This window comes from Chiloscyllium plagiosum, chromosome 23 (genome assembly GCF_004010195.1).
Source record: "Chiloscyllium plagiosum isolate BGI_BamShark_2017 chromosome 23, ASM401019v2, whole genome shotgun sequence".
Lineage (NCBI taxonomy): Eukaryota > Metazoa > Chordata > Chondrichthyes > Orectolobiformes > Hemiscylliidae > Chiloscyllium > Chiloscyllium plagiosum.
The window spans coordinates 52,002,815-52,030,138 of NC_057732.1; the positions used below are offsets into that span (position 1 = coordinate 52,002,815).

At 41.9% G+C, this 27,324-nt stretch overlaps 1 protein-coding gene across 4 annotated transcripts; it reads right to left on the reverse strand.

Moving 5' to 3' along the window:
• Positions 1-2,019: 2,019 nt before the first annotated feature.
• Positions 2,020-26,671, reverse strand: phyh (phytanoyl-CoA 2-hydroxylase). 4 transcript variants are annotated; one of them, XM_043714171.1, is made up of 9 exons: positions 26,515-26,671; positions 24,378-24,433; positions 19,346-19,456; positions 13,119-13,287; positions 11,212-11,293; positions 10,258-10,439; positions 8,276-8,425; positions 4,679-4,813; positions 2,020-2,473 (listed from the first exon to the last, which is right to left on the reverse strand). In XM_043714171.1, the coding sequence occupies exons 1-9, from the start codon at positions 26,566-26,568 to the stop codon at positions 2,420-2,422; spliced, it is 993 nt and encodes a 330-aa protein (XP_043570106.1). In that variant the 5' UTR covers positions 26,569-26,671; the 3' UTR covers positions 2,020-2,419. The 4 variants fall into 4 exon arrangements, with proteins under 4 accessions (XP_043570106.1, XP_043570105.1, XP_043570107.1 ...); XM_043714170.1 differs by having other exon boundaries at positions 26,476-26,669; XM_043714172.1 differs by lacking the exon at positions 19,346-19,456 and having other exon boundaries at positions 26,515-26,533.
• Between the last annotated feature and the right edge of the window lie 653 nt (positions 26,672-27,324).

Consider the following 27,324-nt stretch of genomic DNA (forward strand, 5'->3'; position numbering starts at 1 on the left):
CCTGCCATGGCAGAAGGTGGAATTCGAATTTGATAATTTATTTTTAAAATCTGGAATTAGGAGTCTAATGATGACCATGGGACCATTGCCGATTGTCGGAAAAACCCATCTGGTTCATCAATGCCCTCTAAGGAAGTAGACTGCCTTCCTTACCTGGTCTAGAATACATGTAACTTCAAACCCATAACAATGTGGCTGACTCAACTGCCCTCTGAGCAATTAGGGATGGGCAATAAATGCTAATATAGCCAGTGATCCTCATATCCTGTGAATGAATGAAGAAAGGTTATTGTGGAAGTGGACCACCGTAAAGGGAGAGATAAGGGGCAAACATTTACAGGACTGATGCTGTACCCCTTTATCCTAACCTCATTGGACAATCACAAACCAGGATATAATGAAGCAGCTCCAAAAGAGAGAGCCTGATGTGGTAGAATGGTCTTACTCCTCTTTAACCTTTCAAGCAGGCAACATTTTAAAGACGACCTATAAACAGCATATTAAAGAAAGGTACATCAAATGCTGTTAGCCGTGTCAATTCTCAGCACTGAGGGTATAGTGAAACATTTCAAAAGCGATTGTGTGTCTGTGCACGTGTCAGGAGCGATCCTGCAACCAAGGTCCCTGAAGAGTTAAATATTTCTGCTGAACACTCAGACTGGAGTCACACAGCTCCTAATATACGTCATATGAACATACCGTCACTGATAAAGGTTAACAACAGAAGGGACCGATTAACCAGTGACGTTCACATGATAGTTAATTGTGTGTTGAGGCTGGTTGAATTGCTTATATTAGACAATAGACAATAGGTGCAGGAGTAGGCCATTCACCCCTTCGAGCCTGCACCGCCATTCAATATGATCATGGCTGATCATTCCTAATCAGTATCCTCTTCCTGCCTTATCTCCATAACCCTTGATTCCACTATCTTTGAGAGCTCTTTCCAACTCTTTCTTAAATGAATCCAGAGACTGGGCCTCCACTGCCCTCTGGGGCAGAGCATTCCACAGGAATTAATACACAGGAAGAGATCATGTAACTGAGTAATGATGGAACCCCACGTCTCTCTATCATGATGATGAGTCACGGGGCATTGCTGGTAACCTGGTTGTTGAAGCAGAATAATTAAATAAATCACAACACCCAGAGGTCACTTCCAGCATCCAAGAGTTTCTGAAGTTACACTGATGGGAAGAAACCTCTGGGGGTTCAGAAGCTTCTTCACTGGACAAAGGAACGACATAAACTTTATACATTGGTGTTCAGCTTGACTTTCGCTATTACAAACCAATCGTATTACTAATTGATCACATACACATCCAATCAGGTTAATCATGTGAGTGCACGGTCAGTGATGGGCAGCCTTATTGACAATCCTTTGTCCTCCATGATCTCACGGTGTTTCCCGGACCCTCTTATCTCTAATCTTGGAGCTTTCACAATGCATTGTATTCAACTACATTCCTATAGTGATGACTTCTGCACCTGTAATTCAATCCCCCTGGCCAGCAGTCTGAAGACCCTTACTTGCTGTCCAGGGCTGTATGCTCAGAGCAGACCTGTGAAATCTCTTTAATGGTTACTGTGATTTTTTAAAGGAAATTATGTATGTATATTCAAAATCTATGATTATCTGGGAATCTTAACTAAATTAAACGTATTTCTGATGGATTTCAGACTTTAAATCAGCTAGGTGTGGAATTCAGCTATCAGCATACTCAAGTGTGTCCTTATTCAGCTGCTTGAATGTAACACCTTTTGTGTGCTATTGTTACCTTGGATATATTCTGCCTACAAAGCTACAATTGTTCTAATTTATGGTTTACTTTTAACACAAAATAAGTCACTGCTTCAGCTAACAAATTTGCTCTGCCATCGTACGTCAACTAAAACTCACGGCAGCCATTTTTATGTCACCTTCAGCCATGGCCAACCCCAACACTGGTCAAAATCTTTGATTTAAAAATATTTATATGTGGCCTTTTGCATACTGACTAATCAATACACTAACAGACCTTCTGTCTTAAATAAATTTAATTTTATATCACTCAGCAATATTAATTAACAGATAGAGAATTTGAAACGTAATAAAATTAATATCAAACAACATTAGTGCAATCAGGACAATCAGCATGCCTTGGTGAATCACAGACAGCTAAACTGCAAAACATTCTTTGAGTTGACTACAGCGCTGCCTTACTTATAACTAATGTCGCATGAAGGGTTAAAACAGATAGAACGTATGCTGGCAAAGGTCATTCTGAAGTCTATAAAATTACACTAAAGATGGTGAGATTATCGATTGCAAGTGCAAATAGCTAATGAATCATAAATGTGACAGATGACATAAGGAACGTTTGATGTAATCAGACAGCACCCTCTGACAATTACTCAGAGCCAGATCCCAGTGATTAATCTATAGGTTAGTTCTCTCTCCTTGTACAAGACGTCCTTTGATGGTCCAAATGTCCTAGAAAGATGAAACCACAGAGGTATTAGCATTGAATGCCTTCGGATCAGATTCCACAAGAGCTTGGTGACTTGGGATTACCGTAGCTGCTATGTAATGATTTTAGATTCCCTACAGTGTGGAAGCAGGCCCTTGGGCCCAACAAGTTCACTCTGACCCTCCGAAGAGTAACCCACCCAGACTCATTTCCCTACATTTACCCCTGAATAATGCACCTAACACTATGGGCAATTTAACTAACCTGCGCATCTTTGGATTGTGGGAGGAAACCAGAGCACCCGGAGGAAACCCACACAGACACGGGGAGAATGTGCCTGAGGCCGGAATCGAACCCAGGTCCCTGGCTATGTGACGCTGCAGTGCTAACCACTGAGCCATCGTGCTGCCCTCTTTGTACACTTACTTTAAAAAGGGATGAGAGAGAGTTTTAAAAGTATTGCAAATGCATTCTTCATTGTAATTTTGAACGTTTCCTTCCCTCTCCTTGAATCTTATGGAATTACTACTTTCCGGTAATCCCTTTGATCTTTGCTGCCCCTTATCTGATGGAGAGGGATTCCCATTTAAGATGGAGAGAAGGAGAAATTTCCTTTTTCAGAGGGTTGGTAGTCTTCAGAATTTTCTTCCTGGAGAGGAGTTCTGGTCACTTTGCTATACTATTAAACTGGACAGGGTTCAGAAAAGACTTACCAGGGTGTCGCCGGGAACGGAAGGTTTGAATTAGAAGGGGAGGCTGATAGGCTGGGGCTTTTTTCACTGAAGTGTAGGAGATTGAGGAGTGACCCTGCAGAGGTTTATAAAATCATGAGGGGTGTAGGTAAGATGAATAGCAAAAGGTCTTTTCCCTAAGGTGGGGGAATTCAAAACGAGGAGGTATAATTGTAAGGTGAGAGAAGAAAGATTTAGAAAGGACATGAGGCACAACTTTTTTTTTAAACCCAGAGGGTGCTTTGTCTATGGTAATGAACTTCCAGAGCAAGTGGTAGATGCAGACACAGTTACAACATTCCAAAGAATGTCTGGATAAGTATATGAATACGAAAGGTTTAGAGGGATATGGGCCAAACACAGGCAGGTGAGATCAGTTTAGATTGGGAACATGGTTGGCGTGGACAGGTTGGACATAAGGGTACATTTCTGTGCTGTATGACTCTATTCATGGCTAAGTTGAACAATCTTTGATTGACAAGGGAGTTGTGGGTTATGGGAGTGCAAGCATAGGGCATTCAAGACTGGACCAGATCAGCTGTGACGTTACTGGATGGAGGGGCAGCCTCAATGGGCTGAATGGCCTTCTCCTGTGTCTACTTCTTGTTATCTTGGAGCTACAGTTCTGGAATTCCGCAAATTCAGCAGCATTCTCCAGCAGTTAAAATCATCAGCAGGCTGGAGATTGGGAGAAACTGGCTGCGTGTGTAAAAGGTACAAGAACAAGAGGGGCATAGATTTCAAAAGGAGCAAAGGTGGCAAGTGAAAACCACGTTCACACAGAGCGTGGTTTGGGTATGAAAGCACTGCCTGGAAATGTGGCCGGTTCAACTGAGGCATTCAAGAGGACATTCTATTTTTATTTTGATAAAAATAATGTGTAACGGTGTGGGAAAATTGCAGGAGATTGGCATGAGGGAATGATGGTCACTTGAAGACGGGCTGAATGGCCTCCTGCTGCACTGTGAGGCTGTGATTCTGACAGTTAACATCAGAGAAATGCAGTAAATTGTGTTTTGCCTTTAGAGATCTTAAGTTTGATTGGTAAAAAGGATGTCGATTCTCTTTTGTAAATGTGACAGTCGATAGTGTCATATCCAATGGCGAGTGTGAGACCATCATTTTGGAATCTTGTTCTGTGAGGTGCAAGTCAAGACATTTAATATTGTCACAGAGTTTGTTGACTTGCTCGCAATGTTGGTTTAAGGACAGAGTGTACTGATACATAGCAACGATAACAACAATTGCCTTTATGTAGCTGCAGGGATGGATTCCTTACATGAATGCCAGGTCTTTAGGATAGTATAAATATTTGCAGACAATGTCCCACAGAAAGCTTCAAATACTGATGCTCAAAACTGTAGCGGCCACAATCCATTTACAGAAGAAAGTAAACAGCATCAAAATAATAAAGAACCTAAAACTTGTAGCAACTACGTTTCTTATAAAACAGTATGTCAGTTTGACAAAATGTACTTTATTTTTAAGAAAACCTACCGCCAAAGTTACATCTTCATCAATATTGTATTTCCTTCGGCCTACCCCAAGTACCTCTTGCTCAACATTCTCCTGGGTGGTACCCTTTACATCAATGTAGTAACAGTCAGAACTTGCAAAGTGGCACGAGATTGCCTAATAAGGGAAAAAAGCAAATCAGAATGCAAACACAGAAGTAAATGAAGATGTGGAAAGCAATGAAACATATATCCATCCAGACAGACGTCGATGGACAGGCGAAGATCCTCTGATTTTCCTCATTTGAGAAAACGTTTCCTCATTTGTGGACAGCAAGCACAGAACTAGATGGCATAGGTTCAGGGTGAGAGGGGAACAATATAAAAGGGACCTAAGGGACAACTTTTTCATGCAGAGGGTGGTACGTGTATGGAATGAGCTGCCAGAGGAAGCTAGAGGCTGGTAAATTATAACATTTAAAAGGCATCTGGATGGGTATATGAAAAGGAATGGTTTAGAGGGATATGGGCCAAACGTTGGCAAATGGGACTAGATTAGGTTAGGATATCTGGGCAGCACAGATGAGTTGGACCGAAGGGTCTGTTTCTGTGTTAGACAATCTCTATGACTCAATAACTCACCTCATTTGAAATTGTGAGATCTCCCATGAGAGTTGAAAGAAATTGGAAGCCCCTGCAGGGCCAATATGGGGGGAATCTTCAGAGAAATTCCTCTCCTAACCATAAAATCTAGCTCATCTCCCTGGTTCGGAATCCCCTGCCATGATGGCATCGTAGTTACAGCATTGGGTGAATAATCTGGGACGTGTTTACATCTCCCCACAACAGCTCGTAGCTCTAAATGCAATGACTAGAAAAGAAAGCTGTGATTAAAGAAGTAGTCCCAGTAATGGTGATCATGAAACTAACATCAATTGACATAAAAGGCCCATTTGTCCTTTAGGGAAGGAAATCTGGTGGTGACTCTTAACTGCCCTCTGGGCAATTAGAGATGGGCATAAACACTGTCCCAATGAGCAATGCACATATCACTTAAAATAGTACGGAGGAAACAAAATTGTAAGGGTTGACCTCTTGCACTCAGAAACAGGCCCTGCTTTTGTGTGACTTTATTCAGGAGCCACTGCACAAAATGCCAAATTGTTCCAGTATTTTACGATTATCTGGGAGATAAACTGTGCCCTGACATCGATCCAAAATCTGACTTTTAATGTCAATGCTCATTATCACCAAGACATTATGCTGGAATTTATGTGATGTTGGTTTAAAAAAAGGAATCAAATTCAAGTTTGCAACTGTTTGAGTAAAGATAATGAAAACATTAGTAATAAAAAGAAAATCAGTTTGAACTGAAAATGAAGTGCCATCAAAATGAATGTAACCAGTCACTCAAATCTGTATCTCCTGTTTGATTAAAACCTTTCCTATGGTTTCACATACTGGGATGAAAGTCGCCTACACTTTATCCGACTTGGGAAAAAAAATGCCAGACCCAAGAATACACAAGTGAATTGCATCTCAGGGAGCTGCCGTTTAGGAGGAGTGGGGGAGAGAGAAAACGGATTTATAGCTGCAGAAATAAAAGGCTTGCCTTCTCTTTTGTTCAGAACATAGAACAACACAGCACAGAACTGAGATCTCCCGTGAGAGTTGAAAGAAATTGGAAGCCCCTGCAGGGCCAATATGGGGGGAATCTTTGGCCCTCAATGTTGTGCCGACCTGTGAACTAATTTAAACCCATCTCCCTACAGTATCCCATCATCATCTATGTGCTTATCCAAGGATTGTTTAAATCTCACTAATGTTTCTCATAGTTTCTCTCAGCCACTCAAAAAGGCAATGCCTGGAGATAAATCAAATCGAGAAAGAAACATCCATTCAGCAAGAACTCAAATTGATACATTAAATTTTGGGACTGCTAAAGTTACAAATCATTAATTAAACAATTGTGGTCTCAGGTTAAACCTACCACCGTAAGCTGTCGAAGGACTTTTTAAAATTGCCTATACCTAATAATCTCCCCTTTTACTATCTTTATACTTTTTTGTGTGTGCCGCATGTGGAATGTCATACTTTATTGTTTATCTTGGAGTTAGTCAGTAATAAAGTTTGCCTTTTTTCGCTTAACTGGCTCCTTAACTTTGATGCTCAGTTGGCTGGACAGCTGGTTTGTAATGCAGAGGGATACCAACTGCCTGGTTTCAATTCCTTCTCTGGCTGAGGTTACTGTGAATGACTCCCCATCTCAACCTGATGGTGACCCTCAGGTTAAACTCATCACCATCTGTCTGTCTCTCTCAAATAGAACAGCAGCCCCTATGCTCCTCTGGGACCTTTACAATGTTATAACTGAGGCGTGATATAGCAGCTTGCTAACTAATCTTTGTTGAGGCGAACCAAGCCAGTTACAAAGAGCAGTGTCGATTCAGCCCTCCTCACGTGGTTGTAACAAGGCATTTACTGAGATTCAGTTGCCTTCTTGAAACCAGACAGGAAATTATATTTCCAGCATCTCCATCCATACTTCCTGCATCACTGTCTACTCCTTGTCTTTAAATAAAAGGACAAGTGGGCACCTTGCTTACACATTGGATTCTAGCTACAAGGAGGTACACCATAACATTCCAATTAATCTTTTATCCTCCTTTTAGTTGGGGAAATACAAACACAGAAGGACAGTGAAAAATATTCTCCAGTTTTCATAGAATAATAGATGGAACCTGTGACTGATATTACCATAACACAAATAAAAAACACTAAACATAACTAAATTACCTCTGTATACTGCTGTACCTGAATATTACACTGAAGGCTTTTGACTTGCAAAGCACTAACTCAGAATGGTGGACATATCAGTTCAGTGCACCTTCTGACAGGACGATCTCTGTGTTGAGGCAGTCTGTATATAGATCAGCAAGAACATAGGAGCAGGAGTAGGCCATCCAGCCCATCGAGCCTGCTCCCCCATTCAATACCATCATGGCTGATCTTTTTGTGGACTCAGCTCCACTTACCCGTCCACTCACCATAACCCTTACTTTCTTTACTGTTCAAAAATCTATCTTTGCCTTTAAAACATTTAATGAGGTTGCTTCAACTGCTTCACTGGGAAGGGACTTCCGCAGATTCACAACCCTTTGGGTGAAGAAGTTCCTCCTCAGCTCAGTCTGAAATCTGCTCCCCCTTATTTTGAGGCAATGCCCCTAGTTCTTGTTTCACCCCCCAGTGGAAACAACTTCCCTGCTTCTATCTTATCTATTCCCTTCATAATTTTATATTTTTCTTTAAGATCTCCCCTCATTCTTCTAACTTCCAATGAGTATAGTCCCAGTCTACACAATTTTTCCTCATAAGCCAAATTTCTCAACTCTGGAATCAACCTTGTGGGTCTACTCACAGTACATGGACTGTAGCAGTTCAAAAAGGCAGCTCACTACTACCTTCTCAAGGGCAGCTAGGGATGGGCAATAAATTCTTGCACCAGAATTAAGAGGGTCCAGGTTGAGTTTGTAGGGTTAGTTGGTTTTGCACCATAAGATGATGGATCCTCTTCAGATCTACTGCATTTAAGTGCGTCTCAGGTCTGACCTTTCACCCCTCCATACAAATGTCCCTGTACCTTCCGGAAGCCCTGAGTCCGATTTGTTCCTGATCCGTGAACAAGCAGAGGATGGAAGAATACGGTGTCACCCTTCTCCATCACGAGGTGAATCCTGGGATGACTGGGGTCATAATCACGCACGCCATGATACATCTTATTGACACCATCCTGAATTTACAGTAGATGGAGAAACAACACATTAATATTATGGTTAACAAAAATCAACTATCTTCAGTTAAAATTAAGAACCACAAATCTGGGTGCTTAAAATTAAATTAGAAGCTATTTGGAAATATATCGCTGTTCCTTCATTGTTGGTGGGTCAAAATCCTGGAACTCACTCCCTAATGGAATTCTGGGTCTACCTACAGCACATGGACTGCAGTGGTTCATGAGGGCAGCTCACCACCACCTTCTTAAGGGCAACTACAGATGGGCAATAAATGCTGGGCCCAGCCAGTGACATCCACATCCAATGTATATAAAACAAACTGAGGCTGCCAATATGGGATAACGGCTGGGTAATTTATTTTTTCCCATACTAACTGAGGAATAAATATTGGGCAGAGCACCAGAGATAACTCAAACAACAAAATGCTGGAAAAAGACATTGGCATTCTGAAAAAGTGTCAGTCTGGATTCAAAACGTTAACACCATTTCCCTCTCCACAGGATGCTGCTCACCACCTCATTCTCAAGGGTAATTAGTAAATACCTGCCCAGCCAGGGACGCCCATATCCTGTGAAGAAATAAAAATAAAAAGAAGCTTTTTTTGTTGAAAACTAGCGATGCTGCAACTGAGAGAGACAGTCGTTATGTTTTTGACAGTTGCAGAAACATTCTTAATTCTTGCTCCAAAATGAAAAGTGAGGTCAACATTTAGTCGGTTCATTCTGAGTCCATAGTTACTATCTCGCAATAAACTACATCTTGCTTAGACCAGAACCACCTCTCATCAGAAATGGATTTCCTGCACCACACTAATCCAAGGTGCCCCTGTAGATCCCCAACTACAAAGGATGGTTGGGGCGAATCTTCCTGATGGTGATCAAGATCCAAGTTGCTCAATATAACATGGTGCTAGCATTGGTCACCTACAGGGTTTAGTTTAGCTCTCCTGGCACAACAACCAACACAAGTCTCACATTAAAAAATAAAATAAGGATTAATGAAAGCAAAATCAGAAAAACAATTTCTAATCAAATCTAATGGTTTGCTTAGCATACATATGCTTTCATTGTGCAATAATGGAACTATGTTTTAATAGTTACCATGACAATTGATTCATTGAGTACATTTAAGACAGAGATGGATAAGTTCATTATTGCTAAGGGGACCAAAGATTACAGCAGAAAGCAGGAAAACTGGGTTGAGAAACCTATCAGCCATGATCAAATGGTGGAGCAGACTCGATGGGCTGAATAGTCTAATTTCTGCTTCTCTGGTCTTATAATTGTCCACCTCATTACTGCAGTGCTTTGCTCGCAAAAATATTATGGTCAGGTTATTTCACTCATCTTCCACACTCCTCTCTATGAATTTCCTCATCTGCAGTTATTTTCCTCTTGTGGGGAGAGACTGAGGGAGGTCATTTAAGATTTAAGGTCCCCTCTTTTAAAGCAGAAATCAGGACCTATTCTTTTTCTGTCACACAGTTGATAGTATGTGGAACTCTCTTCCCTGGAAAGAACTGCAGGCTGCGTCGTTTAAGTTTTATTCAAGACTGAGTTAGACAGCTTTTCAGTTGATAAGGGTGTCGAGAATTGTGCAGGAGAAGGGGCATACAGGAGATTGGAGCTAAGACCATGACCCGATCAGTGTCAGCATTATTGAATGGTGCAGCAGGCTTGAGGGCTCACCCCAATCCCATGACTATGTACCACCTCCCTCCCATTTCCTACCCAGAGTGATTATCTTCACATCGTGTGTTTGCAATGGTGGTTATTCTTTATATTATTTATTGTTTTGCACACAGGTGGCATGGTGCCCAAGTACATACCTTCCACTCTGGGTAGTCATGTCGCTTCAGTCTGCTCTTGTGAGTCCCTGGCAGTACAACAAGGCATCCATTGTTGCGGTCCACTCTCTCCATGGCCGTCCAGGCACACACTAGCTGATCCGCAGGGCGAAATGGGAAGTAATGCAAATCCTGGTGCATGGGATGACGAGATGTCTTTGTTCCTGGAAACGCAAAATGAACGGTGATCACTTCCCCAATTTCAACAAACTTTTATCATCTCTCTTCTGCTCTTACTGAGATATTAATACAGTTTCGGTGAATCCCAGAATATATCTTGAGCTACCAAACTTCACATTACCACCGAGATCTCCTATACATGAGGGAAAGGAAAAACAAACAGAATACTCCACCTTAATAACTACTTCACAAGTTAAAGCTCACTATAATATAATGAAGCAAATGACTTGCAGCTGTTATCAGAAAACTGAAAATAACTCTACAGGCAGAGGGAACAGCATTACTGTTGAAGGATTAATTGGTTCAATGCCTCAAACATTAGCAGCTGGAAACTTCTCTGCATATGGCAATATAAGAACACATTAATTACGGATGTTAGAAAACCGACAGTCTTTCCAAACTGCTATAATCAGTCACTGCGTTGATTTTTAAAAACTTCACTCATTACAGGTGGACATTGCTGGTTGATATTGTCCATTCCTAGTTGCCCGTGAGATGGTGCTGATGGGGACTATATGCTAGTCCCACCCAGGGACACCCACAGTAAGGGAGGGAATTCCAGGATTTTTGACCCAGTGACAGTGAAGGACCAGTGATATAATTTTATGGTGAGTGGCTTGGAGGGGAATTTGCAGTGACTGGTGTTCCCAAGTACTTGCTGCCTTTGTCTTTCTGGATTGAAGTGCTTGTGGGTTTGGAAGGTGCTATCTGAGGAGCCTTTTAAATACGTATTCAGTGAACCTTTATTTCCCTTACCCGTATCGGGGGGCTTGTTGATCAGCATGGTGTGCATCGCCATAATGTTGGGGCCTGTAAAGCACTCCACATATTTCAAGATCTAAAAAGCAGAACCAAATCTAATTGAGAGGAATGGCATCTGAAAAGAAACATCAGAGATGACTTCTCTTTGACAATGAATTGGCTGCAAAGCGATTCGGTCAGTAATTTCAAGAATTCAACAAACCACTTGAAATCAAAGAAACTTTACCGTGAAAAAGATGATATTGAATCTGCTGAGGATTTACCACTCAGGTAAGAGACTGACTGACGGAGTCATAGATACTCCAGTATGAATGTCATTTAAATGTTTCACATTATTAATGAAACTCTACAATGTCTCTGATAAGCAACACTGAACTGGTACAACACAGGAGGCCATTTGGCCCGTCATGTCTGTCCTGGCTCTCTGCAAGAGCAACACAACAATCCCTACTTATACTCAAAGATAGTTTCCTAATCAAACTGTTCAGAGATTGATCTTGGAGTCACTCTGCATAGAAACAGACCCTTCGGTCCAACTACTCCAAGCCAACCATGTTCCCAAACTAAACTAGTCCCACCTGCCTGCGCTTGGCCCATATCACTCCAAACCTTTCCTATTATTCAAATGTCTTTTAAACATTGTAACTGTACCCATATCTACCACTTCCTCTGGCAGTTCATTCCAAACACGAACCACTCTCTGTGTAAAAAAATTGACCCTCATGCCCTTTTAAAACTTTCTCAATTTAGAAATGCAGCCCCTAGCTTTGAACTTGCCCACCTCAGGGAAAAGACTCTTGTTATTCACCTTATCCATGCCCCTTTAAATCCTAGAAGGTCTATCCTCTATCTCCTAAGCTCCAGCGAAAGAAGTCCCAGCCTATCGTAACTCAAACATTCAATTTGCGGCAACATCCTAATAAATCTTTTCTGAATTCTCCTCAATTTAATAATATCCCTTCTATAGCAGGGTGACCAGAACTACACACAGTATTCTCGACAATGCCTCACCAACACAACCTTAACATCACATCCCAACTCCTATACTCAAAGGCCTGAACAATGAAGACAAGCATGCTAAATACCTTCTTAACCACCCTGTCTACCCGTGACACAAATTTCGAAGAATTATGTACCTGAACTCCTAGGTCTCTCTGCTTTACTACATTATCCAGGTCCCTACCATTAACTGTATAAATCCAGCCCTTGTGAGTTTTACCAAAATGAATTATCTTGCATTTATCCAAATGTTATTTTTTAAAAATATCATTCACAGGATGTGGGTATCTCTGGCCAGGCCAGCATTTATTGCTGTCCCTAATTATCCAGGGGGCAGTTAAGAGTCAGCCCCATTGCTGTAGGTCTGTAATCACATGTAGCCCAGACCAGGTAAGGATGGCAGTTTCCACCCCTAAATGACATTAGTCAACCAGATAGGTTTTACTGACAATTGACAATGGATTCATGGTCATCATTGGGCTCTCAATGTCAATTTACTTTTAAAAGAGATTGCAAATTCTACCATCTGCCATGGAGGATTCGAACCCAGGTCCCCAGAACATCATCTGGGTCTCAGGATTAACAGTTTAGAGATAGCACCACTAGGCCATCACTGCCCTGCTTCTGGACAGGTGGGACTTGAACTCAGGCCTCCTTGGTCAGAGGTACAGACACTACCACTGTGCTACAAAAGCCCTTCTATTCCCTTAGCCATATCTTTTGCTCTTCAAATAATTATTCAATTGTACAACCTGCACTTCTGAAAGCCTTGATTCTGCTCCCCCACACTCTCAACTAGTGAATTCCTGAGAACTGCTGTACATATTTCTATCCTCAGGTATCCTTCCTTCATATGAATTAAACACAGCCTTTGTATGCAGTCTTCAATTCTGGTCTCTCACCTCTGGCAAGCAGCAGTATTTAAACAGTGTTTCATTGTTCTCAAAACTTTGGATCTTAGAAATTGCTCGTTGATCTGGAACATATTCCGTTTTAGAAATGGATACATCCCTCATTATTGTTAGTCCCGGAACCTCAACTTCCCTCCGGCAAATCCTCTCAAACTCTTCTCTGAAAAGAAAATTGTGTATCTTGTTATAAAGTGTAAAAATTAACATTCATTCAGTTCATACAGCATGTTGACAATTAGTAGTTTGTTATCGTTAGTCTTCAGTTTACTCCTGAAAAAAAACCAAATCTATTTCATTTTAAGTGGAATGGTAGAAAAATGGATTTATGGTTACATATGCCTGTAGTCTTCCTTTCATCTGGTTACGAGTTCCGCAGCGATTTGATCCTATTCAACAGGTCCTGTCCCCTGTCGGATGGTTCTTTATAATGACTGTCACTACTTCACATTTCTTGCTTACTGATTTGGGTTGAATATCATTTCAGTTGTTGATCCAAAAGTTTGTTTTAGCTGTTTAGTTTTTGTAACATTTCTAAGCTTGCCATTATTTCTACTATCTCAGGCCTCTTCCGTCTAGAAAGGAAAAATTTCTGATGCCTGCCCAGCTAAATATTTGGAAAAAATAATTATTCAGTACCTTTACTGTCAATGTTATTGAGTCATAGAGATGTACAGCATGGAAACAGACCCTTCGGTCCAACCCGTCCATGCCGACCAGTTATCCCAACCCAATCTCGTCCCACCTGCCAGCACCCGGCCCATATTCCTCCAAACCCTTCCTATTCATATACCCATCCAAATGCCTTTTAAATGTTGCAATTCTATCAACCTTCACTACTTCCTCTGGCAGCTCATTCCATACACGTACCACCCTCTGTGTGAAAATGTTGCCCCTTAGGTCCCTTTTATATCTTTCCCCTCTCACCCTAAACCTATGCCCTCTAGTTCAACATCTTTCCAATAGGAAGGAGACCAGAACTGCACGCAATATTCCAACAGTGGCCTAACCAATGTCCTGTACAGCCGCAACATGACCTCTCAACTCCTGTACTCAATACTCTGACCAATAAAGGAAAGCATACCAAACACTTTCTTTTCTATCCTATCTACCTGCGATTTCACTTTCAAGGAGCTATGAACCTGCACTCCAAGGTCTCTTTGTTCAGCAACACTCCCTAGGACCTTACCATTAAGTGTATAAGTCCTGCTAAGATTTGCTTTCCCAAAATGCAGCACCTCGCATTTATCTGAATTAAACTCCATCTGCCACCTTGTGGCACTCCACTGGTCACAGGCCTCCAGTCTGAAAAACAACCTTCCACCACCACCCTCTGTCTTCTATCTTTGAGCCAGTTCTGTATCCAAATGGCTAGTTCCTCCTATATTCCATGAGATCTAATCTTGCTAATCAGTCTCCCACGGGGAACCTCATTGAACATCTTTCTGAAGTCCATATAGATCACATCTACCGCTCTGCCCTCATCAATCCTCTTTGTTACTTCTTCAAAAAACTCAATCAAGTTTGTGAGACAGGATTTCCCACGCACAAAGCCGTGTTGACTATCCCTAATCAGTCCTTGCCTTTCCAAGTACATGTACATCCTGTCCCTCAGGATTCCCTCCAACAACTTGCCCACCACCGACGTCAGGCTCACTGGTCTATAGTTCTCTGGCTTGTTCTTACTACCCTTCTTAAACAGTGGCACCACCTCCAGTCTTCCAGCAACTCACCTGCGACAATCGCTGATACAAATATCTCAGCAAGAGGCCCAGCAATCATTTCTCTAGCTTACCACAGAGTTCTCGGGTACACCTGATCATCCAGCTTTATGTGTTTCAAGACATCCAGCACTTCCTCCTCTGTAATATGGACATTTTGAAAGGTGTCACCATTTATTTCCCTGCAGTCTATATCTTCCATATCCTTTTCCACAGTAAATACTGATGCAAAATACTCATTTAGTATCTCCCCCATTTTCTGTGGCTCCACACAAAGGCCACCTTGCTGATCTTTGAGTGGCCCTATTCTCTCCCTAGTTATCCTTTTGTCCTTAATGTATTTGGATTCCCTTTGGATTCTCCTTAATTCTATTTGCCAAAGCTATCTCATCCCCCTTTCTGCACTCCTGATTTCCCTACTTCCTTTATACTCTTCTAAGGATTAACTCAATCTATCCTGTCTATATCTTACATATGGTTAGGATTAACTCAATCTATCCTGTCTATATCTTACATATGGTTCCTTTTTCTTAACCAAACCCTCGATTTCTTTACTCATCCAGCATTCCCTATACCTACCAGCCTTCCCTTTCACCCTGACAGGAATATACTTTCTCTGGATTCTCGTTATCTCATTTCTGAAGGCTTCCCATTTTCCAGCCATCCCTTTACCCACGATCATCTGCCTCCAATCAGCTTTTGAAAGTTCTCGCCTAATACCGTCAAAATTGGCCTTTCTCCAATTTGGAACTTCAACTTTTAGATCTGGTCTATCCTTTTCCATGACTATTTTAAATCTAATAGAATTATGGTTGCTGGCCCTAAAGTGCTCCCCCACTGACACCTCAGTCACCTACCCTGCCTTATTTCCCGAGAGTATGTCAAGTTTTGCACCTTCTCTAGTAGGTACATAGACATACTAAATCAGAAAATTTTCTTGTACACATTTAACAAATTCCTCTCCATCTAAACCTTTAATACTATGACAGTCATCCGCCGTCACTTCCGCCACCTCCAAACAGACCCCAGCACCAAGGATATATTTCCCTCCCCTCCCCTATCAGCTTTCCGTAGAGACCACTCCCTCCGCGACTCCCTTGTCAGACCCACACCCCCCACCGACCCAACCACCACTCCCGGCACCTTCCCTTGCAACCGCAGGAGGTGCAACACGTGCGCCCACACCTCCCCCCTCACTTCTCTCCAAGGCCCCAAAGGAAACTTCCATATCCGCCACAAATTCACCTGCACCTCCACCCACATGATAAAAGGTAGGGAGGAGGGACTTGGAGGAGGGGAGTTGGAAGTGGAGGAGATGCGGTGGAGGGCACCGTCGACCACGTCGCCTTCCTGACCTGCAGTCTTCTTGTTGACCTCTCCGCCTCCATCCTACTCCGACCTATCACCCTCACCTTGACCTCTTTCCACCTATCACATTTCCAACGCCCCTCCTCCAAGTCCCTCCTCCCTACCTTTTATCTTCTCCTGCTGAACACTCTCTGCTCATTCCTGAAGAAGGGCCTGTGCCCGAAACGTCGAATCTCCTGTTCCCTGGATGCTGCCTGACCTGCTGTGCTGTTCCAGCAATAAAGTTTCAACAGTCCCAGTCTATGTTCGCAACGTTAAAATCCCCTACCTTAATCACCCTATTATTCTTACAGATAGCTGAGATCTCCTTACAAGTTGGTTTCTCAATTTCCCTCTGACTATTAGGGGGTCTATCATACAATCCCAATAAGGTGATCTTCCTTTTCTTATTTCTCACTTTCTAACTTCCCTGGATGTATTTCCAGGAATATCCTCCCTCAGCACAGCTGTAATACTATCCCTTATCAAAAACACCACTCCCTCTCCTCTCTTGCCTCCCTTTCTATCCTTCCTGTAACATTTGTGTCCTGGAACATTAAGCTGCTAGTCCTGCCCTTCCTTGAGCCATGTTTCTGTAATTGCTATGATATCCCAGTCCCATGTTCCTAACCATACCCTGAGTTCATTTGCCTTCCCTGTTAGGCCCCTTGCATTGAAATAAATGTAGTTTAATTTATTAGTCCTATCTTGTCCCTGCCTGCCCTGACTGTTTGACTCGCTTCTGTTCTCAACTGTACCAGTCTCAGATTGATCTCTTTCCTCACCATCTCCCTGAGTCCCACCCCCCCACTTTACTAGTTTAAATCCTCCCGAGCAGATCCAGCAAATCTCCCTGCCAGTATATTAGTCCCCTTCCAATTCAGGTGCAATCTGTCCCTCTTGTACAGGTCATTTCCACCTCAAATGAGATTCCAATGATCCAAAACTGTGAATCCTTCTCCCATACACCAACTACTCAGCCTTCTGCTCTATCCTCCTATTCCTGCCCTCACTAGCTCATAGCACCGGGAATAATCCAGATATTACTACTCTCGAGGACCTCCTTATTAAATTCCTGCCTAACTCTCTGTAATCTTCCTTCAGAATCTCATCCTTTTCCCTTCCTATGCTTTTGGTTCTAATGTGGACAATGACCTCTTGCTGGCCTCTCTCCCCCGTGAGAACATTCTGCACCCTTTCTGAGACATCCTTGATCCTGGCACCAGGGAAACAACACACCATTCTGCTTTTTCTCTGCTGGCCACAGAAACGTCTGTCTGTACCTCGGATTAGAGTGTCCCTTAACACAATTGATCGCTTGGAACCCAAAGTATCCCTCATTGCATTAGAGCCAGTTTCAATACCAAAAACTTGGCTGTTCGTGCTACGTTCCCCTGAGAATCCATCACCCCTACATTTTCCAAAACAGCATACTCATTTGAAATAGGAATAGCCACAAAAGACTCCTGCACTAGCTGCCTACCTCTCTTACCTTTTCCTGGAGTTAACCCATTTACATAACTGTATCTGAGGCTTTACCCCCTTCTTTTAACTGCCATCCATCACATACTGTTGCTGTTGCAAATTCCTCATTGCTTCTATCTGTCTCTCCAACTGATCTATTCGATCTGATAAGATTCACAACCAACAGCATTTATTGCAGATATAATCTGCAGTAACTCTTAAACTCTCTTTAAACTCCCACATCTGACAAGAAATACATACCACCATACTAAAGGCCATTTTTGCTCTTTCACAATCTACAGACCCAGAGAATAACACCATCTTATTCCTCTACAAAACACTGCCCCAGGTTAAGTTAATAATTATGGCTTATATTTTAAGTTTAAAAAAGAGACTTATCTCCAAAAACATATAATTAAAAGAACCCACTCTACTCACTACTGCAGACTTTCTTTAGGTCCCACTTAAAAACAATACACTTAACTGCTTCTGAGCTGTGAACTTCACCCAAACAGTTCCTCCAAGATCAATTGTGAATTTCACTGTTCATTAATCTTCCCAGACGCACTCTGATGTCCAGCAATACATGATTTCAAAATGTTCATCTTCAATTTTTAACGGGATTTACCTTACTCCTTACTATTTGTGATGTTATTGGGAATTTGGATTTTAAAGTGGAGGTAATATTGATGTGTAATTTCAGCTCTGTGAAAATAATTTCTTTAATCCCCAGAGGTCAGAAAGTCATTTGGAACAGTGAACTAAAGACATAATTTCCAATAAGGCACACAATTTAAGTTAAATGACTAGAAGAACTATGACATTAACTAAAGAAGTGTTGACAAAGTTAAACTTCTTTAGAGAGCCACCATTAACTTGGATTCAGTTCAGAATCATGTTCCAATTCAGAATAACACTTTGACACAGGCAGAACGACGCATGTTTTTTGTTTGTGACGTTTCCAAGTTGCGTGAGTTTTTGTAGAGGTTATTGAAACTATTAGGACTGAAAACAAGTCAATGCTGTCAGAATGGAAAGTCAGATAAGTCAGAAGTTAACAAGTTAAGACAGGAATGACACTGTACTATGACTAAATATCTGTAAAGGTTATTGCTGGGAAAAGGTTGAAACTTTGTTTTCTCTCAGAGGGAAGTAAATCCATGGACCTCCCTACCATAAGGGTTGCAGACTTTTGATTGGTAAGTATATTTAAGACTGTGATAGGTTTTTAATCAGTAAAAGTATCAAGGATTAAGGGGGTAAGGCAGGAAAGTAGAGTTGAGGATTATCAGATCAGCCATAATCTCACTGAATGGCAGAGCAGACTCAATGGGCCAAATGGCCTACTTCTGATTTTATATTTTGTGTTTTGCTGTTTATATTAAGATCTTTCTAAATTTTCAAGTGTATATATTTTTATCTTTATCTGTTATTTCCTTTTATGCAATAAACTTGTATTTTTTTGTCAAAGAACATTGGCAGCATAGGTTCACTGACTAACCGCTTCAGTAAATAACTGCAAAAATAAAACTTAGGATCTATCAAGACCATGTTTCATTCAAGATCTGACTGGATCATAGCAGTTATAATACCGAGGGAATTGAAAGTGAAAAGCTTTGGCAAGTTTTTAGGATGTGATAAAGTACAATATAAATGGAAGCTTTCTTTCCTCAAGACTTAACAGCTCACCTGTAGAGCTCAATATTCTCATTAGAAACCAGCTTCTTAATAAGGAGGAATCCATTTTCCTCATAAAACTGTCTCTGCTCAGGGGTCAGAACTGTGTTTTCCAAAGTGTAGCTAGGTATAAAAAAGACAACTTGAAATAACAAAATTGAATGCAAAGTAGTTTTGGAACACAAAGTTAACACAAAAAATGTTTTACGTTAGTGCCCAGAGCTTAATGTAGAATACACTATCCCATAGATACTCTGGCATGATCCAACTAATTTAACACATGCACAAGAGTTCTTAAACAGCAGCAGCAGAAGACATTTGACCCAAAGAGAATAAAAATTAAAAATCCTAGAAGGTTAAAGGAGACAGCTATTCATACCTTCCTTCAGGACTCCCACCAAGAAAATATAGATGAAATTATTGTTGTTGATAAATTTGGTTTTAACAAAAGTTGAATTAAACAGCAAGCTGACCAACAGCAAGAATTCCATTCCCAAAAAATCAGTTCAACACCTTGGCATGTTAATTCAGTGTGTTGCCAGGAACTCTGGTACATCACCCACTCACAATTCACTCAGTTAGTAGAGTCCCTCATTATGTTGCTCGACAAATCCTGGAAAAACTTTTCAACAATTTTCTTCCTCTACGATACTCAATTAGGTCAAAACTCAGTCACAAACATGACATGCGTTTATTGGCTGATAACATTCCACCAGTTTCTTGAGATTACATAAGAAAACAGAGGGCACTGCTTCAGTTTTGAGGGCAGCTCGGAGGAGGTGGGACTATTTTGCCTGACAAGGAGAAGGCTAACAGGAGATTTGATCAAAGTTTTCAAAATCAGGAGGGGCCTGCACGTTATGGACATGTTATGGACTCCTCCTGGTCATAAAGGATCAAGAATCACGGAGCACAGATTTAAAACAGTTTGCAAAAGAAGCAAACATGAAAACATCTTCACACAGCAAGTAGTCAGGGTGTAGAACACAATGTTTGAAAATATGATAGAAGTGGGTTCAACTGAGGCAATCAACAGGGAACTGTTTCTGTTTAAATAATTATCTAATCTGCAGGGTTACAAAGAAAAGATATGAATTTGGCACCAAGTCGAAATATTGGCAGAGTGTTGGTGCAGGCACAAATGGGCTGAATGGCCTCCTTCTGGGCATCGTCATAATTCTATAACTGCAGCAGATGCTCTTATCAAATGTTTTTTTCTTGGATCTTGTCGGGTATGGAAGGTTTGAATTGTAAAGAAAGACTGGGACTTTTTCCACTGGAGTGTAGGAGGTTGAGAGGCGACCTTATCGAAGTTTATAAAATAATGAGGGGTATAGATAGTGTTAGTGGTAGTTGCCTTTTCCCAAGGATGGGGGATTTCAAGACGAAAGGGCACATTTTTAAGGTGAGAGGAGCGAGATTAAGAAGGACATAATGGGCAAATGTTTTTACATAGAGGATGGTTCACGTGTGGAATAAACTTCCAGAGAAGTGGTGGATGTGGGTACAGTTACAGCATTTAAAAGACATTTGGATAAGTACATGAATAGGAAAGGTTTGGAGGGATATGGGCCAGGAGAAGGCGCGGGGGGAGGGGGGAGAACTCTAAAACCCATTTAACAACAAATCAAAGCACAAGGACATTTTGTAAATCACACTGATTAATCATTAACTAAAATAAATATTACCAGGTCTTTATTGTGGACTGAGGATCTAAAACAATTTGCAGCTGTCATCAGATTTTTCCTGTACTGAAATGTCTGGACCTTTTGCCTTTCAATTAAAAAAAAGGCATCATTGGGAGTTCACTGCTGATCTCTAATTGACTTTGGCAAACTGGTCGAGAATGTGATGCTGGTCAGGCAGCATCTGAGGAGCAGGAGAATCATTGTTTCGGGCAAAAGCCCTTCATCAGGAAGGACAAACCGGTGGTGAGCCACCATCTTGACTAGCTGCTGTTGAGATGTTGCATGGACAGTGGATATTCTGCAGGGGTTTAATACAACTGAATAACTTGCTCGGCCATCTCATAGCACAGTGTAAAAATCAACCATGTTTTTTGTGCACCACTTGCTGGTCAAACTGGGCCAGGAAATGACATTTCTTTCCCTAAAAGAACTTTTGTGAACCAGGAAACAATGGGGTCAGCCATTCAGGACTGAGATGAGGAAGAATTTCTTCACACAGAATGTTGTGAACCAATATAATTCTCTATAACAGAAATCTCTTGGGATTAGTTCATTAGATATATTCAAGAGGGAGCTGGACATGGCTCTTGGGCGAAAGAGATCAAGGGGTATGGAGGGAAAGCAGGAATGGGATACTGAGATTGCATGATCAGCCATGATTGAAGGGCTGAATGGCCTGCTCCTGCACCTATGTTTCTAGGAGAGTTTTAACAATCTGGTACAAAATCTTTGAGGATGTTATAGACAAGTTGTTGAGGGTCGAGCGGTGGATGTTGTGTATGTGGACTTCAGTAAGGCATTTCATAAGGTTCCTCATAGTAGGCTCGATCAGAAGGTCAGGAGGAATGGGATACAGGGAAATTTAGCTGTCTGGATATAGAATTGGCTGGTCGACAGAAGACAACGAGTGGTAGTGGAAGGAAAATATTCAGCCTGGAAGTCAGTGGTGAGTGGTGTTTCACTCACTCACACAAGAACAGGGCTCTGTTCTTGGGCCTCTACTCTTTGTAATTTTTATTAATGATTTGGATGAGGAGATTAAAGGATGGGTTAGAAAGTTTGCAGATGACAAAGGTTGGAGGTGCCGTTGACGGTATAGAGGACTGTTGTAGGCTGCAGCGTTACATTGACAGCATGCAGAGATGGGCTGAGGGGTGGCAGATGGAGTTCAACCTGGATAAATGCGAGGTGATGCATTTTGGAACATCGAACTTGCAAGTTGAGTACAGGATTAAAGACAGGATTCTTGGCAGTGTGGAGGAACAGCGGGATCTTGGTGTGCAGGTACATAGATTCCTTAAAATGGCCACCCAAGTGGATAGTGTTGTTAAGAAAGCATGTGGTGTTTTGGCTTTCATTAACAGGGGGATTGAGTTTAAGAGCCGTGAGACCTTGTTGCAGCTCTATAAAACTTTGGTTAGACCGCACTTGGAATACTGTGTCCAGTTCTGGTCGCCCTATTATAGGAAAGATGTGGATGCTTTGGAGAGGGTTCAGAGGAGGTTGACCAGGATGCTGCCTGGAATGGAGGGCTTATCTTACGAAGAGAGGTTGATTGAGCTCAGACTTTTTTCATTGGTGTAAAGAAGGAAGAGAGTGGTCCTAATTGAGGTGTACAAGATAATGAGAGGCATAGATAGAGTTGATAGCCAGAAACTTTTTCCCAGGGCAGAACCTGTTAACACGAAGGGTCACAGTTTTAAGCTGGTTGGAGGAAAGTATAGAGGGGATGTCAGAGGCGGGTTCTTTACGCAGAGAGTTGAGAGAGCATGGAATGCGTTGCCAGCAGCAGTTGTGGAAGCAAGGTCATTGGGGATATTTAAGAGACTGCTGGACATGCATATGGTCCACAGAAATTTGAGAGTTTGTACATTAGGTTTACCTCACATGAGGATGAATGGTCGGCACAACATCGTGGGCTGAAGGGCTTGTTCTGTTCTATGTTCTAAAATCCTAAGTGACACAGATAGGGTAAATAGCCAAGGTCTTCTCCCTCTTGGGGGGGGGGTAGTCCAAATCTATAGGGTTTAAAGTTCGAGGGGAAACTTCTAAAAGGGATCTAAGGGGCAACTTTTTCACACAGAGAGTGGTGCGTGTATGGAATGAGCTGCCAGAGGAAGTGGTGGAGGCTGGTACGATTACAGCATTTAAAAGGCATCTGGATGGATGTATGAATAGGAAGGGTTTAGAGGAATTTAGGCCAAGTGCTGGCAAATGGGACTAGATGTTGTGGTTCTGTTCGCCGAGCTGGGAATTTGTCTTGCAAACGTTTCGTCCCCTGTCTAGGTAACATCCTCAGTGCTTGGGAGCCTCCTGTGAAGCGCTTCTGTGATGTTTCCTCCGGCATAAATAATCCGACAAATTCCCAGCTCGGCGAACAGAACCACAATGAGCACCCGAGCTACAAATCTTCTCCCAAACTTTGAATGGACTAGATTAATTTAGGACGTCTGGTCAGCATGGATGAGTTGGACAGAAGAGTCTATTTCCATGCTGTACAGCTCTATAACTTTGTGGTAGTTTAATGATCACGAATTATAAGACCAGCACTTAATTCCAGATTAAATATTATTTTTGTTGAAAATTCTGAGAATTAATACTATTAGAGAAATGATAAGTATAGTGTCTGGACAAATACAACAATTGAATAATAGAAACTTTGAAACCAAATGTCCTTCAACGACTGTTAGTTAAATTGTGCACTAAACAGAGCATATTGCTCAGAAACAGCTATTCACCCATTCACCTCCCATGCAGGTTTTGCAGATTGTTGTGATGAATTTCCCATGCCTAATTCCCACAATGCAACATTAGCAGTTACTATTCCAAAATAATAGCCAATAGAAAAGACTAAACCAATGTTTAATCATAATTCTTTGACATTTTCTATGTTTTTTAAGACACTACAATCTGAATTTCAAGATCAAACTGGCGAAGTTAAGATCTACATTACGTGAGGCACCAATCTGGAGAAGGCAGTAATTCAGCAACAGTGCATGATAATTTCTCTTCAAGCCCTTCCCTCGCTGTCAATAAATGAACATCTTGGAAATCTCTCCCTAATGTCAACATGAGCCTACCTATGCTAAATGGTAGCTGTTCAAGAAGGCAGCTCACTACTACCCTAAGCATTCTGAGTGTTCGATAGCAAATAAATCTGGCAAACCCGGTGAGTTTCTACAATGGCTTCGAGTAAGTGATTTGTGAAAAGTGAATGGCAAGGGGATGGAAACAAATAACAGGCAGATTGAGGAAATTAGCAAATTAGGGCATGTCTCAAACACCTGTAATTGCTACTGTGCACTGTTAACATGCCACTATTAATTCAGCAAGACTTGGTTCATGACTGTACTTACCAGAGCCTTCTAGGATGAGCATGTGGAATGGTTTCACCAGAGGTGGGACCAGTTGTCTGAAAGATGGATAAAGGGAGGTAACTTCAGCTTTCATGATGGGACCTTGCATGTTGAGTGCAACATTTTGACCATTTCTGGGTGTAAATTTATTTTTGATGCAGCAGGTCATAATCTGAAATGCGCTGACAGTAAGGGTGCAACCTTCCAAAGGGAATTTGAGCATTGAAGGTGAAAATCTGGTAAGGAGCAGAGGAAAGGTGGTGGTACTTGTTGGATAATGCCTTCAAAGCACCAGCACAGACTCCGATGGGTGAGCAACCTTCTCCTGTACTGAATCACTGTCATTAGATTCTTTTTGGAAGCTTGCTGAATCACAGTGGGATCAATGATCAGGTAACTCAGGAGCAAAGAAAAAGCAACCAACTGATGTGTAATCAGATCTACAGTTTCAGTGCAAACTCTTTGAAAAGATGAATATTCATAATGTTTCAGGATTCAAGGGTGTCCCAAAGCTGAGAAGTACTTTTGAACTGTTGCAACATAGAAAACATAGCAGCTAACTTACAGGCAGCAAGGTCTTAGTAACACCAACAATGAGAACAGACTGACCAAAGTTCACTTAACCCAGTTGGTTTGTAGCACCTTCTTCTATGAGTGGTGGGTTCAACTCCCACTTTAGGATTTGGACTGATACTCTGATGTAGTACCAAGGGAGGACTGAACTACTGGAGGAGCTGCCTTTCGGAGGAGCTGCCTTTCAGAGGAGTTGCCCTGCTTGGGCTCAGTCAGGTAGACACAAAGGAAAATTCCACCACACGCTGTTGAAGGAATGCAGGGGAGCGATCACCAGTCTCCAGGCCAAGTTAACCTTCAGTAAATTACAAGAACAGAAACTCATCGGATAGAGGCGGAGTCACTGGAATACTAATCCAAAACCCCAGGGTAATGCTTTGGGGACACAGGTTTGAATCCCAAAACAGCAGATGATGAAATTGCAGCTCAATTAACAAACCTATAATAAAATAAAAACTAGCCTCATGATAACCATGTAATCACTATCCAAAGTTATCAAAAGGACACAATCTGGTTCACTCTGATGAAAAGTCGTCTGGACACAAAACATTAGCTTGCTTTCTCTCCATAGCTGCCTGACCTGCTGTAATCTCCAGCATTTATTTTGCCATTATTCATTCACAGGATGAGGGTATCATTGGCCAGGCCTGTGTTTATTCCCCATCTCTAATTACCCAGAGGGCAGTTCAGTGTCAACCTCATTGCTGTGGGTCTGGAGTCACATGTAGACCAGAGCAGGTAAGACAAACAGTTGCCTTCCCTAAAGAACATTAGTGAACCAGATGGGCTCTTCCCAATAATCGACAATGGATTCCCAGTCACTATTAGACTCTTAATTCCAGATTTTTATTGAATTCAAATTTCACCATCTGTTGTGATGGGATTCAATCCCAGGTCCCCAGAACCTTATCTGGGTTAACAGACCAGCGATAATACCAGTAGGCCATTGCCTCCCCATTTGTTGTTTTCAGTTTACAATCTGGTTCACCTTTGGGAAGGAAACCTGTCTTCCTTACCAGGTCAGGCCTACGTGTGGGCTGACTCTGAGCTCTTGGAGCAATAGATATGGATAATAAATGTTGGCTTACCCCACATCCCATGGACAAATTTTTAAAAAATAAACGATTATATTACAACTGTTGCAAACATTTCCACCTTGCTTTCACTTCAGTAGTGTTTACTGGGTTTAAGGCACTTTGACAAGATTTTAAAAATGAAACTTGATTATTCATTGTTGGGGAGACTTGGCCATTTATTTCGGTACATCTCGGCTGCGATGTCTTTTAACAGCAAACATATTTTTTGAAGATCTCGAAAGGATTAACGCTTTAAAATGATCTTCAAACAATAACTGAACATGTTTGAAGTCTCAACATATCACCTGACCCAGTCTGCTCCCTCTGCATTTGCGTGGCCACCGGGGGTTCCGCCAGTGGCCTTGCCTCAGGACCGGTCCCATTAAGATTTAAGCATAAAGCTAACAGAAAGGATGACAGGGGAAAGAGAGAAAGGAATTTTGGTTCACCTCTTCCCCAGCGGGGTGCCTAGAGTTTAAAAAGGATACGACTCCGGAGGTTAGATGTTGCTGGAGGACTTTGAGTCGAGCTGCTGCGGACATTATTCCTTCTACAATGTCCAAAGAGAAATGTCAAAGTCTCAGAGCAGACCAAGGCAGAACTCTTAAGCCCAGAGGGAGAGAGACGCCCTCGGAAATTGCGCACTTACCGTCTCTCTGACACACGCAAATACACAGACGCCTCCTTAACCCTTTATTTGCAAATTATTGGCAGACCGCTGTTTAATGCAAAATGCAAGTAGCCGTCCCCAGAGCTTCTTGAAAAAGTCTGCAGTTCTGCAAACAAACCAACCCTTACTGAGTGCCTTTCAGTAACATTCACGCTGAGACGTTCACAATTTTCTAAACAAAAAACTCGCATTTCCAAGGCCTCATTTCCAACGTCGGGCTGTAACTTTACAGCTAATGAAATATTTTTTGAAATTTCAGTTTGCACATAGCACACTCCCGCAAATAGAAATGAGATAACCTACAATATCACTAAATCCCTAGTGTGGAAGCAGGCCATTCGGCCCATTGAGTCCATACCGACCTTCTGAAAAGCACCCCACCCAGACCCATCCCATCCCTGTAACGCTCTAACTTCGGTGGTCTTGACATGCTTTGAAAGGCTGGTCATGGCATTAATCAACTCCAGCCTCCCCACTACTCTTCACCCACTCCAATTTGCCTATCGGACCAACTGATCCACAACAACGCCATCACTTGCCCTTCACTCATCCCTAGAACATTTTGACACCAAGAACATCTATGTAAGAACCTTACACATTGACTACAGTTCAGCCTTCAACACTATTA

Coding starts and splice junctions, on each gene's coding strand:
- phyh (XM_043714170.1), bottom strand. CDS start 26,568: ATGTCCGCAGCAGCTCGACTCAAAGTCCTCCAGCAACATCTAACCTCC. Junction 24,434..26,475: donor GGCACCCCGCTGGGGAAGAG/GTGAACCAAAAT, acceptor TCCATCTTTCAG/ACAACTGGTCCCACCTCTGG. Junction 11,294..13,118: donor AATACTGCTGCTTGCCAGAG/GTGAGAGACCAG, acceptor TCTGCTTTTTAG/ATCTTGAAATATGTGGAGTG.